Source organism: Tyto alba, unplaced genomic scaffold, assembly GCF_018691265.1.
Source record: "Tyto alba isolate M040663 unplaced genomic scaffold, T.alba_DEE_v4.0 Super-Scaffold_16, whole genome shotgun sequence".
Classification (NCBI taxonomy): Eukaryota; Metazoa; Chordata; class Aves; order Strigiformes; family Tytonidae; genus Tyto; species Tyto alba.
Window position 1 is genome coordinate 27,787,532 of NW_024881278.1, and position 21,646 is coordinate 27,809,177.

General features: G+C 42.5%; 1 protein-coding gene across 2 annotated transcripts in view; it reads left to right on the top strand.

The window, feature by feature from the left end:
• Nucleotides 1-21,646, top strand: part of LOC104364815 (potassium channel subfamily K member 17) — a 30,609-nt gene that overhangs the window by 3,065 nt on the left and 5,898 nt on the right. For both annotated transcript variants that reach the window (XM_032985317.2, XM_032985316.2), the window contains exon 2: nt 12,736-12,850. In XM_032985317.2, coding sequence (XP_032841208.1) covers nt 12,736-12,850 — 115 coding nt within the window. The remainder of the gene's footprint in view (nt 1-12,735; nt 12,851-21,646) is intronic.

Sequence of the window (21,646 nt, forward strand, 5' to 3'; positions counted from 1 at the left end):
TTTGTATAAACTATCTGATTTTAATGCAGTTAAAATGTAGCTCAGACGTGTCTATTTCCTGATCTTAAATGAAAGAGGAAACTTGAATATATATACTTTTCGGTATATTTTAATATTTTCTTTCTCATATATATTTTTATAGAAGCCTTTTTTCTTTTCCATTCTAAACATCATTCGGTAATTAATACATTGAAAACACAGAGCTAAGACTGAGCAATAAGCAGCATAGGTTTTCTTTTTTTTTTTTTTTTAAGACTGTGTTCTGGATGATGTCTTTAAAGGGGAATTGATCTATCCTTTGCATATTAAGTTTTGCATCTTGCCAGTAATCCCATGAGTTTATGCTAGTCAGTTTAAAGCACCACCCAGAGAAGCATAAATTAGCACATTACCAGAACTGTCCCAGTGGTGCAACAGCTGTTTGAAGGCTGCCTTACTTGTAATAGAGACACTCCACTAGCAAAAAAAAAAAAAAAAAAAAAAAAAAAACCAAACAGAAAAAACAAAACAAAACAAAACAAAGCACAGGGCATCATGAGAAAACATTATCATCTGACAGTGTATAAAGGCATCCTGCTTAGAAATTTACTGGTTTTATTTCCCTTTCTCTCATACTCTGTAACAAAATAGGTAAACTACAAACTTTTTATACACTCCAAGTGGTTTGGTTGTTTTTTCTCCTGGTGAGAGAACAGAGGGGAACATCTGATGTAGTCCTGTACAAGAAAATAACTAACCAAACAGGTCTTGGGAACTACCCACATGAAGAAAGTGCTCACGTCTTTCATAAAAAAAAAACCCACAAACAATAAAAAAGATCCTCACAAACTTGCAACCTTTACAATTGTTTGTATCGCTCAGTTGTTATCAGAAACACCTGATTACTGCCTTTTCAATTAGCTGAGCAGCTGAGTGAAGGAGGGACCGGGATTTATGCAAGCTGCCGGGATAGCGGCCGGTGCCCGGTGCCGGCGAGTCAGGTGCGCCACTCGGTTTGCTGGGAAAGGGGCTGGGTCGCATCCCCCCCCCCCTCACCCAGGGGCGAAGGGGACGGGACACCCCCCCCACCCCCACCCCCCCCCCCCCCGGGGCGTTTTTTGCGCTTCGGAGGAGGCGGGTGGGAAGCGGAGCGGCACGGGGGGAGGAGAGCGGGGGCGGGCGGGATAAGGGGCAGAACCGGCAGGAGCAGCTGCCCGGCTGCGGGAAGGGGGAGGCGCTGGGGGCGGCCCGGCCCGGCCCGGCCCCGCTCCCGCCGGTTCTCCCGGCGGCGGGGCCGATGGTGGCGGCGCGGCGGCAGCAGCAGCAGCAGCAGCAGGGGCGGCGGCGGCGGCGGCGCTGGGGGGTGCCGGGGCTGCTGGCGGCCTACCTGGGCTATGTGGGGCTGGGCGCCGGCGTGCTGCAGGCGCTGGAGCGGCCGGCCGAGGTGCGGGCGGCCCAGCAGCTCCTCCAGCAGCACTGGGAGCTGCTGGGCAACCACACCTGCCTGCAGGGGCCCGGCCTGCAGCGGCTCATCCAGGTGAGCCCGGGGGGCGGGGGGGGGAACGGCAGCAGCCTCGCCTCCTGACTGCGAGCAACTTTTTTTTAAAAAAAAAACTCCAAAAAACTTTTAGAGTATCTCTGTCTATGCGAGGATATAATCTTGCCGCGAAGGAGCAGCCCACGGCGTGGGAAAAGCTTTCCGCGCCGCGGGCAGCTTCCGCGGAGCCGGAGCGCTGCGCCCGCGGGCGGGGTTGGCTTTTCCTCGGCTCGGCCCCCCCGGCCGTGGGCGCTCCGTGGGTAACGGAGCGGGGTTTGTTCCCCCCCGCCCCGTCCTCCCGCGGGTCGTGGCGTTCGCGAGTTTTGGAGCGCCGCGTCCTGACAGAGGAGCCGGTGGCTGAGCTGCCCCAGTACGTGGCCACTAGCCAGCGTTAGTCGCGGGTGGGTTTGTTTCGCCGTTGAACTTACTAAGAATGGGTGGTAGCCTGTGACCTCTTACAGGTGGTAAGTTCTAACGGAGCAGCTTTGTCCTGGTAAGTTTAATTGGTGTTTGCACTAGTATCAAAGCTTTTTAGTTTTCTAACTTGTTATTTACAGGGAAATAGAAAATCTTGGTAACGCAGTTTAAGATATCCCTTAAAAATGCTTCTGAGGATATTTGCAGGATGATTGCAAAATGTAAAGTGTAGCCAAATGCAATCTGAAAGGGCAACTGGATGTGTTTTATGATACAGATGTGAGTAAAGTGGGATAGGTGGGTTCTCTCCTTCCCCAGTTTCTGTCTGGAAAAAAAAAAAAAAAAACTACAATACTAAAGTGACTTGAATATTTACCCAAACTATTCTAGTTCAGCAGGTGCTGGTGGTTGAGTATTTAATGCTTGCTTTGGTCTGTCTGTCTCAAATAGATGTTGCCAAACAAAGAAAACTTGTCTTTTTTTTTTTGTAAAAGTGGTGTTTGGTGGTGTCTGAAACCATGGTAGCTGTACACCAGAGTTCAAAGGCCCGAAAAGGGACTTGGATAAGTGTTTCCAGGTGTTTTTTTCCAGCAGAGAGAAAAACACAGAAACCATCAAATAGATAATCTTGTCAGGACTTTTAGCAAGGCCCTGGCAGGCAAAAATCGTGCTGATAACCTGTGTCAGGCTGTCATTCCTTCACTTCCTAGATGGTAAATTCTCTGTGGCAGTTGATAGTACGTTAAAGATATGATATATAAATTTGGACCCGTGTAATCTTTATAGTGTGTGCTGTGTACTGCACTAGCTGTGGAATATAAATAATCAGAAGCAAGAAATACATCAAAGACCAGTCTGGTACTTCGTAAAGGCAGGTCTGAGCTGAGCTTCATTGGGCACTGGTCTGCTGGGCAGGTCCTGTGCCCCGCGGCTGGAAGGGTTTCACTTGATGAATGACTGTAGCAAGGTGAGAGTAGTGGAGAGAAAGTGATGCTCACAACTGAGTAGGTAGAAAGATCTTTCTAATGTCATTCTGATGGCTTGTTTTACTGTAGGGTGACCTCTGCTAATTCTTGTTACTGTCTGGTAATCAAGAAAATAGGGCAGCCACCCAAATCCCTTTAGAGCAGACACTGTTTTAATGTGCCGTGTGCGTACTTAATTGTGACCTGAGCGAGCCCTAGGTGAGGAAGTTACAAAGAAATTTTGTTTCATTTTCCAGTGTCTGTGCATACTTCCATGCTTTGATAAACCGTAGTCTGAGTTTGTATGGCTTTGTGTGTTTGTTTTTAATAACTTTCACAGTGAGAAATTAATTTTAAACAGATAATCCGCAGGATTGCTTCTTTCCCACACTCTTCTAATTTCCTGTAGCAATTGCTTGGATACTGTAAGTGTGTTCAAAAAAAAAAAAAAGATGTTTTTCTGTGGAGTAGATGATTATTGCAGTAAATTGCACATAGTTTATCAGGCAGTATCATCGCTGACCCTCTTCAGATAACAAACTCATATTCTAGATACACAACTGATTATTTGCTAATTAAGAAAGACATATGAAGAGTGTTTGTAAAAACATAAAGCAGTGTGTGAATTTTAATTGCTGTGACATTACTGGCAATTCCTCATTGTTTTCTTACAGCTCTTTCATCCTAGATAATTCTAAATTCTGTTTATTTTAAGTGTATAGGGGCCAATATGGAATAAAATCCCAGTTTGCTAAGTAATATGCAAACATCATTTTACAACCTGTTTATCACTTAGTTCCTGGTTACCAACCAGGAGTGGAAACCCACTGTTCCAGCCCTTGCACAGATGGAGCGCAGCAGAGACCTCCTGCTTTGAGGAGCTGGCAGGAAAGCATGGTGTGAGGGTGGGCAGGAGAAAAGGCAAAGCTAGACCAGCGACTTCTCATTCAGTAATTTCTGTGGCTCAGATCCTTTCCAGGGAAGAAGTAATTTTCTCGTCAACAAAAGACAGAAGGAGGTGGAAATAGCAGACCAACAACAAAACCTGAATGGCAGAGGAGAAAGTGTTAGAAAGTGTGTGACACCTGTAGTGGTGGGTTCCTGCTTCCCACAGCTGCTGCTTCTGCCTGGAGGGACTGGCTGGCCCTTCCCCTGCGGGATGTTGAACAGTTCTACGTTTCCCAAATAGCTGAGGGTAGCATGTGTGAATGCTTTTTGTATAAGGAAACAAAAAAATGCGTGCTCGTGTGTTTACACTTACCTATATGTGAGAAGATTGATTTATATTTTTCTTGGCTTTTGTTACTTATGCTTGGAACAAGGACAGCATAGGGGACAACAGAGATACTCTGGTTACGTGTCCCTCTACTGTGCATCCAGTAACTGCTACTCAAGGAAGACGTAAGTGTGGTTTTGTTGATCCATCTAACCCTAGGCTATTTTTCTGACATTGTATACAGTTTGTGACATGAACATGTGTTCACCAGGAAAAAGACCAAGAGCAAACAGTTCTTCAGGAGCCATTAGGCAATTGACAAAGGGGGCAATAGCTGGCTTTTTATTATAAATATTCTGGCATGTGAAGATTACCACCATTACTGGCTGTGAGGTTTCATCAAAGGAAGCTCTCGATGGTAAGACTTGCAGAAGATGGAAACAGATGCAGTGATGAGGCAAGTTTCAGGCAATATACCCGCAGTACTGAGGAACAGTAGCTAGACTCAGCTAGCAGTAAAAGTATGTGAAAGTCAAAATGATGAAAAGGCAAAAGTTATGTTGGTTCCAGATTTGAAAAGTGTCCAGAGTGTGAGGCTGCACACGCAGGGCACTTTCTGTACTGGCATATCTCTTGGAGCTGAGACCCTCTCTGACCTTTTGGGGGCAGGGAGCACCTGGACAAATTACTTAGTGTGATGCACTTGTAGTGCGTAAGTATCTCCGTTTTACTGGCTAGGGTGAGTATATATAACTCCAGCTGAACTGTCCTCCAGACTCACTCTTCTTCCCACATTATTTTCAGTGGTTACAGGTAGAAGTGTAGCAGTAGCTGCTGTCCTTTTCAGTGACTCTTTAGTCAGATGGTCGGCTGTATGGCCAGGATTGGAACAGTCCATTTTCTTTGTTAATCTGTTACTATGGCATCCTTTTCATGCTACCCTTGCTTTTTGCTATAAACGTTTTTGTTATATACATATTTCCCCAATACCGCTGTTTCCTGTAGTTATCTTTTTCTATCATCTTTCTATTATTGTACATGCATAATGCTATTTAAAACCAGTCACAGAAATTGGGAAGAAGAAAATGAAAGCTGAACTGAATGAAATACTTTTTTTGTCTAGCAATATTTAAGGTGTAGTGAAAAGGACCTAATTCTAAAGGGCAGGTCATAAACTAAAAGCCTGCCGGTGGATCTAGATACTGTTATCTCCAGAGTCAACATCTAGAGTGACATAGAGTTTTAGTTCATGTTTACAAGAGCAACAAGATCCCATGTGACTGGAAGATCCTCATCAATACCTTGGCTTGCACTGACACCAGCAGAGATTTGTGCCAGCTGTCAGGAAATATACCTCTGAAAATAGTTTACTAAAATCATCTTGCCCACAGATGATGCAGCAGTGAGTGCCTGTTGAGGAGTGAGCATCAGAGATCACTTGTTGGTGATAAGGGACTTTAAGGAAAGGCATTCATTTGCTCTTGGTACTGTGGAGCAATGACATCCGTATGGAACCCGCTTTAGTCAAATATCCTTTGACTTGACACAGATGAAGTGGTGTTGATCCCCTGTAATTGTTCTTTCCTATTTTCTTCTTAACCAAGCAGCAGTTTGTTCTTCTCCAGACCTATTGATTGAAAAGAACCATGGGTACTTTGCCAAGAGTGTTTGTTCTGTGCTTATAATATTCCATTACAGTACACCTTTGACAGAAGTTTTTAAAAAGAATCTTTATTCTATGAGGCAGTAGGCTAGTGCTATATTGTTGGACTTTTTCGAAAGCGAGGAAACCTACTGATGAACTGTTGTTCTTCGTTAGTTGACTCACTCCTAGGTCTTCTGGTCAATGATGTAGCATCTAGTACCCATGTTTAAAAAGAAAAGGGGGGGAAAAAAGGCACGGTAACCTATTATGCTTATATGCCTCTGCTGCCTTTGATATCAAATTCTTAGTTATAGCTGGTCAGGCTTGGTGGGAAGTAACAAGTAAGGAAGTAGAGCAAGCTGGGATTAACTGATAACTGCCTCAATAACCTGTCCAACCACGAAAGTTTAAGACACTACTAGCGGTAGATGTATAAAGACCACAGAGGTAGCTTCTTAAATGGTAACTCTTGTCAGTTTGAAGATCTGGTTTTGTCTCGTAGGTACTTGCTCATTGTACTCTATCCTTTTGAAATGCAACTAAAAAAATTAGCTACTAGAGAAATAACTTCTCAATTTTAGAAGGATGATGCAATGCAACCTTCTGTGCCCTGTTCTGTAGATGATACAGGTGGTTGCTTTCAACAGACCCTACTTACCTCTGTAGCAGCCCAGCTCTCAAGTTACTTGTATCACTGGGGTTTTGGGAAGTGACTGGAATTCAGCAATGCTTTGTCCTGTGAATCATGGCACAGATTCTTCCTTGATATAAAACTTAATTTTCAGAAAAAGTACTAGTGACTTAAAGTGGCATCGGTTGCAGCATTACTGTACTTCACTACATCTCTTCTTCCTTTTCCGTTGAAGAGTAAGCCCAGATGAATTCTTGAAACCATAGTGCAGACCCAGCTGCAAAGTAAAAGTGCTTTTGCTGGTAGGGTTCACTTAGTTTTGAGGAACTAGTACCAGATATATTAGCAAACACAGTTGGGGGAGGTGGGGGAGACAGTTATTTGATCAGGTCTCAGGTAATTCAAGTGACATGAAGTTAAAAATAGTGAGGAAAGGAAGTGTCTGAAATGAGGCAATTTTCAGGAGGGCGCAGACTCCCTGGAAAAGTTGATGGGTTTTTTTGTATATGAACATGTAAACTTCAACTAAACTTGGAAATGAAGTTTCTTACCAGTCCATTTGCATGTTTTTTTGCCTTCCTTGAGAACTTTCAAACACAACTAGGAAATACTGCTTTTGCCTACAAAGGTGTCTCAAGATTACTGTGAACTCTGTCCAAAATGCCTGTTGTTCAGAAGCACAGGGCAATGGCAGTGACTGGAGCTATAGTTTATAAAAGGGTTATTTGTATGATAACTTCCATGATACTTTCATACTGAAAAAAGTGGTTTGTCTCCCCTTTTTTTCCTCAAGGTATAAGAAATTTAGAGCTCAAGAGTCAGAAATTCTTATGGATATCCTTGGTAGGGTTGTAATCTTCCAGAGCTTCACTTCCCCCTTTTTACTGTATATCTTACTGTTGTTGTGGGGAAGAGGTATTTTTTGCTGTAAAGATTATAGAAGGAAGGAGAAGCGTTGTGTTCTGAAGAAAGGAGAGATTGCAAGGACAGTGGTGTCTCATTTTGCATATACACATGCATTTGTTCCCGACTGCTGATCTTAAATGCCTTTTTTGAAAGCTGTACCCTAGTCATACAGTTGTGACTCAGTGCAGAGGTGAAAGACAAAGTTTTTAGTTGGTGTTAAGGAGAGGTCAGCATAAATAACATTTCTCCCTTTTGCAGTACTTGAGGATTAGAAGCTGTGCTGCAGCCACAAGTGGAGGGGCTCACATATGACAAGAGGATTTCAGAAGAGAGAATGTGTGTAAGCTGGGTGTTGACCAGAACTGGTAACACAGCACACATGGTAAATGAGAAATACGTAGAGTATGGCTGAAGGATAGAGGGGGTCCACAGCAAATAGAGAAGAATAAACCTACATTTGTCAGGGAAGAAAAAGATGTAACTCTCAAATGTCAAGAGGGAGCTGAACTCTGTAGGCTAAATCTGCATTAAGTTTCTGGCTGCTTAAGTGGGTGCCATGGTAGAACCAGCAACTTCACTTTTTGATTTTTGGTTTTGTTTTTTTCTTTTAAAACTAGATCATATGAACACGAGATCTTTTGAGAGTGCAATTCAACCATGTGGTTTAGTTTTTGCTAGTATGACTAACTACACTGGGTTTGTTGGTGCAAAGCTGTGTAGATTGGTTAGACTTTTCCAGGATAGATGAGGCACTTGTTAACAGTCATTTGTGGAAGAACCACCCCAGAGCTGTGAAGGGCTAAAAGGTACTCAGGCTGAAACAGTGATTTTGTTTCTGTTTTGTTTTTAATTTTTTCTAACTCTAGTAAGGAAGCTAGGACAATGTTGTGTTTAGATGCTCCTGCAAGAAGAACCAGCAAGGATTATTCTTATTGATACTAGAAGGAAAGAAAGGGTATGGCCATCCTAAAATAAATTTGATAAGTCAGAAATATGTTAGGTAAGGGAGTCAGCAGAAATCCACAGCCTCCTCAAGGAGTTACCAGTGAGCTTGAATTTGAGGGGAATTCAGTGCAGAGGGATGCACAAAACTAGGCTTTGATTTGTACTGGGATATAATGATCTAACACAAAGTGTGCATTTGCAAGCATTAGCTTATGTTCCTAACTGAAATTTCGGAGTTTATGGTTGAGCAAAATGGAGCTGGAGGCCAAATTTGGGTATTCTGAGGCATGTTTTATCACAAAGGTAACAGGGCAGACACCTACGTTTAAATAGGCTACTCTGAATGGAAGTTACGGTGTTTTTTTTAATCACCATCTATGACAATATTTGACCATGCAAGTAGGCTTTGCATGGTGTTGTCAAGAAACAGACCAGCTTACTGGATAAGAAAATGAGGCAGCCTGCGAATAAAGTTTTAACTCATGAAGGCCCAAGAATCTAAAATATCCTAATTTATAAACCCTGTAGCAGTTACAGTGCTTTCCGTAGAAACTTTTATCTGCAGTTTAAGATGGTGTAAGCATTGTCAGCTAAAGATGTAGTAGTTACTGTGAAATGTAAATTATCATTACGGTGGGGGCACAGAACTTAAGTGCAGAGAAGTGGTTACTTTTTTGTTGTGTTGCTTGTCTGTCAGTAGAAAACAAAGTGGAACTGAGTTCTGTTTCTGATTATTTTAACCACCCACCTGTTTCCTTCCTGTCCTTTGAGTTACACATGTGACCTTTCAAGTTCCCAAAATTTCAAGCCCAAACTCTGCAATTTCAAGATTTGTTGTGTTTGAGCGGTTGGTGGTATTGACTGGGGTCTTAGATCAGTCAGATACCTGCTTTTGAACACTGGGTTTGAGACACTACTTCTACTAGGTGGCTTCTAATTAATTAGGTTTTGTAGCAGACACTGTATAAATTACTAGCCTAATTAAGAGAAAAATGAAAACCCCTAGGATTTCGCCTCAAAATCAGTGTAAAGAAAAACAAAGAAGTCTCTGCTTCTCAAATGCAGGCTAAGGGAACCAAGCAGATGTGACCTAATGTGTAGGATTTGGTTTCGCTGTAGTAAATCTTCAACCCAGAGGCCAAAATATACTTCGAATTTTTTTTTAAAAATCATCACCAGAGACATCAGTTCCTGCTGAATGGGGAAAAACAGAGAATTCAGCTGTTCTGTTAGAGTGTTTATTAGCTGTGTTCTGTCAAAAATGATAAACTACTTTCATTTTGTCTATGAAAAAGAGCACTAACCAAAAGCAGAAGTCTAGAGGAACATAGTAAGCTAGGGCAAGTATACACTGATATCTTCCTGAATGTACCCTCAGCCTTCAGGAGTTTGCAATCCAATGACTTCCTGTGACAGAAGTAATTTCTGTGTATTAATGGCTATCTATGGATTTCTCTTTCATGAATCCACCTCTGTGGGCACATCTGCAGGAAGGCAAGCTCCATTAGTTCTACTGTTCTCAGAAGAATCAATCTTTAATTTTCTATTGTTGTGTGTCAAAGTTGATTCTAGACATAATAAAACTTTTTTGCTTAAAAAAAAAAAAAGCTGGTGTCCTTATCTTCACTGACTATGAATCCTCCCCTTTAAGGGTGGAATCATTGGCTCTTTGTTCCTAATAGTAATGAACTTGAAGTTTCTCCTGGAAGTCTCTCTCTATTCTAGTGCCTTTGATTTGTGTGAGTATTCAATGGTCCCCACACTGGGGCTGTATCAGGGCTGTAGGCCTAATGCTTAATGATGTTATCTGGCTGTTTGATGACAAGATTTAACAAGGAAATGCTTAGCCAGAGGCTTACTGCTGAAGGCTCTTGAAGTCCTATCCCAAACATGCGAAGTGCCTCCACCCCAGGAACAGGAAACATGCTCAAAGCCTCGTGCTTGCTCTTTGCCAGTGAGTAATAGTTACACGGTACCTTCCCACTGAGATGAGTGCGGGAGATGATGCTGTTTAGTGCAAATGCTCCAGCCAGTCTGCAGACTCTTAAGACAAATGCTGTACTTCTGGGCAGTAGCATCACCTCAGGGAAAGTTAAAACAATGACAGAGACCTGTGCTGTTATAAATCACTGCACAGCTAGCATGGGTGCTCACAACTGCTCTGTCTCTTGGTCCTAAGCCATACAAAGCAGAAGTGGTGCAGTTATATGAAATTAAACATCTAATGACTTGGTTACTGTTGCTTTCATATCACATGATGTCTAGCGCAGGCTGCTTATTTCCCCTTTTTGCATGAAGAAATTTCTATTTCTTTGAGCTGGTTCAGCTACAGTTTCTTACAGTCTTCTCTGGTTCTTAAGTGTTTCTAGCTTTAAAAATTTGATGTTGTGTGTAATGTTGTCAAGTGTTGAGCTTGTGTCAGCAGGATATCAGGCAGGAAAATGGACAGCAAACATGCTGCATGTGTAGGGTTTTTTGAGTCTGATAGTAAATTTGAGATGAACTGTTGCTGTTCTAGCAGGTATATATGTGTTCAAGACTTAGAACTGCAGAGATCACAGGCTATAGAAGGAAAATTTGAAATAACAAGCTTTTTTTTTTTTTTTAATTTAACCACTAGCTTCTGAAGGAAGGGAAAAACACAGATCATCTGTATAAATTTCCAGTGTCTCCCTTGCTAGATGGTTTAGTTTGAGGGTTATTTTATGTTCATGGGGACTGTGATTCCTGACTAGGCTGTTTTTCTGCAGAAATTCTTACACTACTTAAACCTGAGGTCAAGTACTGTCATAGATCAAGAACAGAGGAAGGTCAGAGCCTGCATCCCATGCAGCCTGACAAACCTTGGTGCAGATACCAGCCCTGGAACAAGGGGGGGGGGGGGGGGGGGGGAGGGGTTTGGTTACAACTTTTCAAAACAAATCCTGCTGAAGGCTTCCTGATACAACCTTTTCTCTCTATTGGTGGGGGGGGGGGGGGGGGGGAGGGGAGGGGAGGGTTGGTGTGGTGGAGGAGGTGGTGTGCTTATTTCATGTCACTTATGCTGCATACTAATTACTTCTGTGAGTTGCCCCACTCAATTTATGGCAACAACTCACAGAAGGAAGCATAATGTAATAAAGCATCTGGTCCTTAGCCCTTTTCAGAGCAAGGGCTTTGTTCTGTCTTATACAGAGAAGAGCATGTTGCCAGACCTCAGCAGATTATAATGTGACCCTGAATGGTTTACATTGCCTTGAGTTATGAGTAAATGAAAATATCTGAGACTGTGACTATCAAACAGTGTTTCTTGAAAAAATGTGTTGATATCTGAGCTGTTCCTTGCTTTTCCTGTGAGAACTAGTAGCTCTGAAGAAAAGAAATAGTGGTCCTTGTAGTTAAGCTACTGCTTGGGTCTCTGGAAGCAGTTTTTAATTCACAGACCTGTGTAATATTATAGAAATCACTTACATCATGTTGCGTCAGTAAAGTGGGACAAAGCTTCCTTACTTTGCAGGCTTGAAGTGTTGGTTGCTACAACTTCTTTGTAAAACCCATAACTGATGCAAATTTAACCTGAGTGATTCCCTTTAGTGATGGTGAAAGCTTTATCAGCAGCCTTATTGTTAGGATAGGGACAGCATTACTTGGTATCTGCAGGTTTTTCCCAGAGGTGGTGAATTTTATGTATTATTGGCTACACTTTGCATTCAAGGATAATCAGCTCTCAATGATGCTTGGTCAGTGGGTGTGAAATGTTTAGTATACATGCTGTGATTAATGTTGTTTTGGACACAACTCAGTTGAATGTCATTAACTTTATTGGCATGAGAAGGTATAGTCAGATGTGGGCACTGTTAAGACACCTGATATCTTATTTTGGCATAACTGCACACTTCTGCAGAGTGACTTCTGAGTCTTTCCCGGGTGGATTGAACAGAATTGGGCATCATGCTAATTTAACCCATTTATTCATATTTATAGTCCTGATGCGGGGACATATTGCTCAATGCTAGTAGACTGGTCATCCTGTGTAGTCTCTCCTACATCACACAGTATACATTCCTTCCCAGTATAGTCAAGGGATCTGTATCATTTAGATGTGTATGTATATTTGATGCTCTGGGACTTGTGCCATCAGAATATCCCATCTAGAAACACTTTATTTTCCTAATGAACGTGTCGTAAGGCAATTTTAATAACTATATAGCTAGGCTTTCTCTAGGTAGTTCTTGCTCTCCAATCTCTTCCACGTTTACCTGTATGATCTACCATGTGCAACTTTCTTTTAGTCTGTAGATGTCCCTTCCATAAAACTGATATGCTGGCTTTTGTTTTTTTCCTGACCTCTCAGCTCTTTGGTTTCTAAGGCACAGGATATCCTCTATTAAAAGGGATATAACAGAGTCAGAAGTAGTTGTACTCTGTGGCTTTACCAGCCACCACTGGAAATGCCAGTCGCATAAACTTGCCATAAGGGGATTTGTGAGATCTCATGTTATTGTCTCTTTACAGGGTATCATCCAAGCCTACAAGAGTGGCATAACGCTCCAGGGAAACAGTACTAGCCTGGGCAGATGGGACTTCAGTGGATCTTTCTTCTTCTCCATCTCTGCAATAACAACCATTGGTAAGAGTTCCCTGCTCGCAGGGCTGCTTCACAGGTGGGAGAGGAATGGCAATGAGGGCCTGTACTATCAGATGCTTCTCCAGCCCTATGGGGCTTCAGGTAGCTTGTCTATATTATGCAATAGGTAAGCACCCATGAACCTAGCCCTAGAAATTATTTGTCAGTGCAGTAATGATCTCTAATTAGACACAGTAACAATTAGCTTGATACATATCCCTACTAAGTTACACAGCTTTTGGAGTCTGAACTTCATGGTGCTGCACTACTTGTACTTTCCCAAGCCTAGTGCTCTCTGAGAGATCTGAGGTAAATTATGCGTTGAAATGAGCTTTTGCTGTCACAAGGTGTTGTGGTTTGAGCCTGGTTGGCAGCCAACCACCCCACAGTCAATCACCCACCCTTCTCCACCCCCAACCTGGGAATGGGGGAGGGAATTGGAGGGGTAAAGGGAGACTCACAGGTTGAGATAGAAACAGTTTAATAATGGCAATAAAATGGGAACAATGACAGTAATAGAAAATATAAACAGGCAATGCACAATACAATTGCTTACCACCCGCTGACCAATACTCAGCCTGTTCCCGGTTAGCAATCCTGAAATACCAAGATCCCGAGGTCACAATTCCAGAAGCGAGAGATTGAGAGAGAGCCCCTTCCTGACCACCCCTCCTCTATATAGTGAGCATGATGTTCCATGATATGGAATATTCCATTGGCCAATTTGGGTCTGGTGTTCTCTCTGTGTTCCTTCCCTGCTCTCTGTGCCCTTGCGCACGGGCAGGACATGGAGTTGGAGAGTCCTTGAAATCTCAGTAGCAGCTGAAAACATCAGTGTGCTATCAGCATTCTTCTCATACCAAACCCAATGCTAAATCCAAAATACAGCACTATTCTAGTTCCCAAAAAGGAATATTAACTCTATTTCAGCCCAAACCAGGACAGAAGGAGGAGTTTTTTTGAAAAACTCTTAACATTGGCTGTTGAATTTTTTTGAGGATGTATTTATAAATTATTCCTCCTTGATTACTTGAGGATGTATTTATAAATTATTCCTTCTTATTACTACCTTTATTAGATGAGGACCTGCTTGTTTAGGTGAAAGTCCAATAGCTGGATAAATGAAACAATTCAGTTGACTCGCGTTTCAGCAAATGAGTAATGCAAAGCCATGAAGGAATTATGGAAATAAGCAGAAGGGGGAGGAATGGAAACAGTAAAATGTATTTAGATGCAATGTTACTTAAGGCACATGGTATTAATTGCTGTCAGTGCATGTCCCCAAAACCATTGATAACTTGCCCTGATGCCTCTTACTGTGTGACCCAGTATTATAAAAACGATGGAGGGAGAGCACTTGGAGAGATGTTTGTCAAATATCAAAAAAAAACCCTCATGGGTTTCCTGATATATGTTGAATCTGTCAGCTCTCCAATTTCAAGTACTTTTTTAGATTGAGAATTTTCCTTATGCATGCAGGTGGAGCATTCTTTTAACTTCTCTGATGGTTATTGAAGGTACATTGACTTCAGAACATTAAGCCCCTAAACGAGCTCAGAGAGAGAGAGAGCATGTTTTTCAGGGGAGTGCACGGGGGTGTCACCTTTCTGTGACTCAGTACATCTTTCTGCCCTGCTTTTTTGCACAAGTCCTAGCTGGGAACTACATTTGGTATGTTGTACTACCAGGTACTGCTTGTACCAGACGATGGCAGTGGAGGCTCATGAGACAAGGCTACCCAGGCTGTGGGTTTCCCGTGTAGAGCCTGGGCAGTTCCTCCCAGCCTTTGGCACAAAGCAGAATGTGCTCAGAGCTGCTCTGCTTGTCTCAGTAGTTAGTCCTGACCAGTTTCTAAGCTCTGAGTGACTCTGTTTTACCACAGCCAGTTTAAGACAACGACTTTCAGGAAGAATCAAATTTGTCATCCTAAGATATAAGGGGGTTTTGTGATGTTGTCAGAGATCTAGACTAAACATTTCTGCCTGTTACTTCATAAAAGCCTAAGCTAGTCCTTTTTTTTTTTTTTTTTTTTAAGTCCTTGCCCTGATTGGAGGGGGAGGGGGGGGGAGTGATAGCAGAGGGCAAATAAAAAAAACCCAATGTTCTCTATCTCATTGTTTTAAAGCTGATGCTGTGACTCTGAGGACTTGTTCATGATTTTTCATTTGTGGTGTTGAGAATGCTGTACAATTCACGTCTATAGAGAGAACTTCAGACAGCTGGGCCCTGGATTTTGCTTTTTCAAGTTAAATTTAGTTGCATACAGATTAGTGTCTTCTCTCTGATAACAGTATGTTGTAGAAGAAAACACAGATGACCTCACAGAGCCTCACCCTTGAGTCTGTTACCCATCCTCTTTATTCAAGTTCTTGAGGTAGTGGTGGTGCAGCAGCCTCATTGACCCAGACATCAGTGCATGACTGAGAAAGATAACTGATGATGTCAAGTAGAGAGACAAGGTCCTTTCCAGAGAACTCAGTGAAGTTCAGAGGAGTGATTCATAGTAGGAATCTTCATGTACAAGGTGTGGCTGTGGGGTAAATGACATAGTTGAGAAGGATTTGTTGAGGATTTTGTGTCACTTTGTGGCAAGGAGTAGCTTATCCCAGGCTGTGAGTATGGAACCATTGAAAGCAGGTCCAGCTTCACAGGATGTATAGGAGTTAAAAAACAAGGCATTCTGGCAAATGAGTTCAGAAAGGATATAGTTAAAATGATAACAGAGAGGAGAGATTCTGATGAATTTAGAGGTACTACATAAAGATTTTGATGAAGAATCTGGGAGGACTCTTCCATATGTTCAGGCTGCTGCAAGTCCTTCTTTGTCCTCTGACTCTTCCATACTCTTTCTTTGCAACTAAGGCTACTCTTGCTGTCTCTTATGTGATGTAATGTGTTTGGCTTTTGCATCAGTTATTTCATAGTAGTCTCAAACAGCACTACCAAAGCTGTTATCACTTACCTTCATCACTTTCCTTTAAGATGCCCTTTCCACTCTGTCAGCTTCCATTTTCTGCTTTAGGTACTTTAACCCCCTTCAGAAGGTTTGGTGTGTTTCTCAAGTCCTTACCAGAACACCCTCTCACTGGGATAGGGGAAGGGACATTAGTTCCTTTCCCTATTAACACCAACTGAGGGACATTAGCTTCTTTCCCCACTGATACAGATTGAATCCCCATGTCTCCTGTTGCAGCATCTTCTGTGCTGTATCCTTTAATTTAAATGAGAGCTTCATCTATTTCCACAAGTGATTAAAAGCAGTATTCAAATTTTGCTTAAAAAGCAAATCAAAGTTCTATCCTGCAGCCTGGACACACTTGGTATCTTAATACCAAAGGTTTGAAGAACGTATGTGTGTGAACCGAAATCTGTTTAAAGATAGTGCCCCAAAGCCTATATACTTTTTGGACAATCTCATCATTTCAATGGAACTGCATTTATATCTTTTGATTGTGTAGGATGGGCAGCCCTGGCCTTCTGCTGATTCCTTGTCTCTGCTGTTACGCTTCTGTGCTTTCTTCACTACTGTCACGTGTCATGTCATCCCTAGTTTTGTATGGCATCTCATTTTCTGCAGATGTTTCCATAGGAACTTTTTTCAGTGCTTTGAAGAATCATCTTCAGAGTTCCTTTAGAGCTGTTGTACTAAACATGATTAAAGAAAGAGAATCTAACTTGCTGTCGGTTTTATCTCTCAGACTTCTTTATCCCTTACCATCACAAAGTCTCTCCTTTCTGTTTACTCTCCTCCTAGTTAGTTTGGACTAACAGGGCAGAGGTCAAAGACAGTTCAGAGTAGGGCACAAGATGAAAGTTCCTAAAGTCAAACGACCACAGGGTGGTGCAATTTCAGAGAGGGTGTTAGGAAAAGGATTTGTGACGAGCCTGAGGTTGTCTGTGCTAGTCTGAGGCTAGAAGGGAGAGTATTGTCCTCTCTAGCCTGAATGTCCCCCTTTGTCTTGATGGATGGATGCCATTACCTAGGGCTGCCTTGCCATTTTCTGGTGACAAAGCTAAGTACTCATTTGCATGATTTCAAAGCCCCTTTTTTTAAACATAAACTAGTGCAAGTAAACATCTTCCAGTGAAGGAAGGAGGGGGAGGACCTTCCTCCTGTCCTTACTTTCTCTGGTTAACACAGTATAATAGCTCCTAACAGCAAAGAGGCAAGTTGCAGGCTATTGAGTGAGGAGATGGTATTTAGTACGGTCGAAGACATTTAGTGTGGTGCCACAGATGATTCCCATGGAGGGAAATAAACAACAGTCACTTCAGGGCTGTGAAGTCTTGGCAGTGTGGGGCTTTGAGCGAGCTAGAGTTTCAGTAAGACTTTGATCTTCTAAAGTGCTGCCCAGCCTGTGGTGGAGCTCCTGAGAAATGGCCAGGCTTCTGCCTGTTGCTGGCTAACCATCCATTGGGAAACCCAGTTAAAGAAATTTGATGTCTTGAAGTAGTTTAAACGATGGAATAACAGCCTAGGGCCACTTTTACATCAGAATCCTCTCTGAACCTCAGGTTCATTTAGGGGAGTTCTCTGCTGAAGAGGCCCACACCTTTTTCTTGCCCTGTGGCAGTTGGCAGAGCTCTACAGGCTTGGCCAAGTGGCATGTGACACAATGGTCCTTGGGGGAGGTCACTGGTGGATGTGGGGATAGCACTCAACAGCAACGTCCTCTGAGCTGTCTCCTAAGCACTGGCAAATTTGCTCTGCTTTCCTGGCTGTGCTATCTTGTCCTGTTGAGGCTAAACCCACTATGCAGCTTCCAGTATATATGCAATACAAATATAACAAATAGAATGCAATACTTATCCCAAGCATTTTTCTGGCCTTTCACCCACTGAAGGAGTGTGCAACCAAATTTTGCTGTTGCCTGTAACTTTGTAGGGCTAAAACTGTTAAATAACACTGTTCAAACATGTTTTTCAGCCTACCAGCCTTAGTTTTGGTCTCTATCACAGCACCAGCTAAAATGAACACTGATGGGCACTTCCCACACACACCCTGGTTCAACCTGCTAGGGTTTCAATGAGCTTCCCCATATAAGAAACAGTTCCTGAGATTTTGCCACCACTAGCTTTTAAAATAACTGTTTAATTTTTTAGTTTGTTCTAATCATAGAATTGAAATGCTAGTGCTAGTACTGGGGCTGCTTGTGGACTTCTGACTCCTATTTCTGTCTCTACCACAATTGTGAGGCCTTAGCAAAGTCATCCTTGGATCAATTGGAAATAACCGACTTCCCATGTCAGGTGCTCAGAGCTCAGTGGTTGTGTCCAGCTGACAAGTGCTTGTGCACTTAGAGCAGACTTGGTGGGTATATTGTGAAACCTCACAAGCAGCTTGAGAAACCAAGCACATTCATTTGTTTTGTGTAGCTAGTGCTCATGGAGACATTCAAAAGTACAGGGGAGGATAGGAACCCCAGACTTGCAGATGTACAGTTGAATGTAGGTGGTACCAAATGACCTTTGAAAATCCTGATACTTGTAAGGGTCATGGGATAAATCAGGTTTCCCAGTACCTCAGAAGGTCTCTGGCAGCCTGTTTTAAAGTGATCAGATATGAGGTCAGACCAGGTTACTGAGGGCTTTATCAGGGGTAACTTCCAGCTAAGTGGGGCCCATATTTACATTTTCAGGAACCAGGTAAACTTATCTTAAGGCTATGAGAGTAATCAGTAGGTTGATTTGGTGGGGTTTTTTCCCTTTGCTGAATTAAAAGAAGTCTTCTTGTCCATCTAAACTGAATTTGAATATTTTTATTTTTCTCAGTGCAACATTTGAATTCATAGTGAACAAAAAAACTTTCATTTAGCCCAGATTAAAACATTCAGGTTACTTGTAAGGAGCACAAGGGAAAGAAAAGTTTAGATCCTCTGAAAAGTGCTAGAGGAGCAGCTCAGTGGTTCGAGCGCTCCCTGAGGATGTAAGAGACCAGTGTGTAATTTCCTCCTGTGCTTGGGAGAACAGGATTGTGGCTCACTGGAGATCACCCCAACTCAGGCATCCTTCTTTGAGTATGTAAATGTGTAATGCAAAATAAAGTAATTCTAGCACTGGCACCCCTTTTTGAGCTGCCCAGTGGCCCTGTGGATCCGACACTCCTGTGTTAGGTGAGACACCTGGCTCTCAGGCTTCAGTGAGTGTCTGGGCATTCAAGGTAAAATACTGCCAACAAGAACATTCTGTAAATCTGAGATTAGGTCATTCTTGGGAAAGTTATGGCTTGTATCCACTCAGATAGGAGGAGGAATTAAACCTTATCTCCTGAAAAACGTGTTTGAATACTCAAACCACTGATAGTTACTGGTTAGAAAAGTGGCTCTTCCTCCAACTTTTTTTAAATATCATTCTGTTTTTTTCCCCACAGGTGAAGTTATTTAGTGAATTTGCAGATGTTTTTCAGCCTCTGAAAAACCTTTTTTTTTTTTTTTTTTTTTTTTTTTTCATTCTAAGCACTTTTTGCTTAAAATATTCTTTTATGTCTGGGCAGTGAGAATAGGAACCAAGTAGATCTCTGGTTGTGGATAGCAGGAAGTCACAGTTGCCTCAGCTGAACCAGGGACACTGCAAATAACATGTAATCTTGGAGATTAAGAGATTTTTTTTTTTACTAATAATCTATTAATCACACATCAAGCTCATGCTCTTAGAAAGCCTGCAGAGCCTCAGTCCCTTATGTACAGGAATGTAATGGACAAGCAGGAAAACAAAACTAAACTTAATACGTGTAACAGAAGCACATGAGTTAAAGCATGTAGATATGAACACTTAGAAATAAAACCACTCTTATTTTGCTAGGAAAGTCTGTTACAGCTGCACATTATTTCAAAATGGGAGACGCTATACAGGTGTTTAATTCAGATGCTTCAGTGAAAATGCTTACACTTTGACCTCTGTTTTTTGGTGAGCATCCCTCAGTATCTCTTGGGGCAGGCATGTACCAGGTGACATCTCAGTAGCAGGGTCACAAGGGATGTGACACAGCTGCCAGTGTAGTGTTACTCTTTGAACTTGGTTCAAATCTTCTGATGTATAGCCCACAAGGGTAATAAGACACTGTTTACCTTCATTCCATTTACTGAAGAAGGTTAAGTCCCATTTACTGATCCTGCTTGAGTTTTATAACAGTTGAGGCTTTTATACCACTAGGTTGACATGTATTTGTTTAGTCCAAAGGCAAGGGTGTGTCATCAGCCAGACATGAATGGCTGGCCATTTTGGATAATCTAAAGTCTCCTGTGCTGTTTGACCAAACTTTGTATCCTGTATAGAAAGCTAATGGGACATGGCTTTTTGACATGTTTACAGCAACTGCTCACCAAGTCTTCAGGAAATTGTTTTGAGCTGCTGAGCCCAAGGGAAAAGAGCTGGATAAATCATATGCAAAGCAGATCTGGTGTTTGGTGTTCTGGGTTTACTATACACATTGACTTTGCTGCTCTAAATTTAATGTACAGCTTAACCTTAGATGGTTTTCAGTTAGTACTGTGTGGGGTCCCCAAAATCCTGAGGGCTGCTGTGTTTCACACAGTGACCCCTGAGATCATGGATCTTTCTTCTTCTCATATCTGATGTTTTTCTCCAGAGACTGAATAACCTGGAAAGCTGTGGTAAAAAGAACTGCCTAAGCCCTTACACAGTCTTTTTAAACTTGATATAGAAGGGAAAGGTGGGGGGAGAACCATAGGTGGCCATAAATGTTTGTGACTCATATTCAGACTCCAGCCTTACAGTAAATGCCCCCAGCTCTTTCTTCTGGGTCCAAACCAGCCCACAAAACACCATAATTCCATAAAAGAGAAAAACTGGAATCAGTCCATTGAAACGTGGAACAACCAGCATGAAACAGATCACACCAGCTGTATATCCCTTAAATTCACTTAGATGGGATCATCTATCAGATGTATTTGCCTGTATGTCTCATTTATCCTACCTGTTAGCCTAGAAGTAGTGAAAGCTGACAGAAGTCAGTGATTACATATTGGGGGGGCTGGGGAGAGGGGGAAGCGCATAAACATTGTGGAGCTGCTCATAAGTGAAGAACATATCACTGGAATTAAGGCTGCTGTACAGTCTTAATTTAGCCCCTTTGTGTTTCAAAACAATCTTTAGTTACGTAGCAGTATCCTGTTCTTTCTGGGGGATGTTCTGCCCCCTCCCAGGGGCTGGCTGCTGAGGCCATTACTTTAGAAGTATATTATGTGTTACCACATACGTTAAACCCAGGGGCTCACAAATCCTTCAGATCTAAAATTACTGACGGGAATTTTCTTCAGATAGTAAAATGTTGAATTTGTGGAGGTAGGAATGAGGTGAAGACAGCCAATATGCAAACTGTGAAACAGTTTGCTGCCAGACCTTTTTTCTGGGGGTAGCTTGCTGGTACATGTGTACAATTAACTGTTTGCAGAGTTGTCCAGGGCAAGAGATTTTTGTCAGCACAAAACCTGGCACAGACTTTGTAGCTATCCCAAGCTTGTAGTCACACACCTTTATGTGGTTGATCAGGGGCTTACTGCAGCTGGTGTGTGACAGATGTGAGTGAAGGAATGGGATTTTGTCTGGTCAACTGTGAACGTTTGCACACTCATTCTCTCCCATACAGAGCCCAGCCCTTGGGCATCTCCCTCCTGGGGGCTGCTCTCTTGCCCTGGAGCTACACCACCTACAAGCCTGGTAGCAAGGAGTCAGTGGTGGGAACACCTCTGTGCTTGAACTGTGCCAGCGGTTGGGTGTCACTGGGAGAGGATAGTGTTATTTGTGGTGAGAAGATAAGCTTTGCCAAGCTATGTTAAT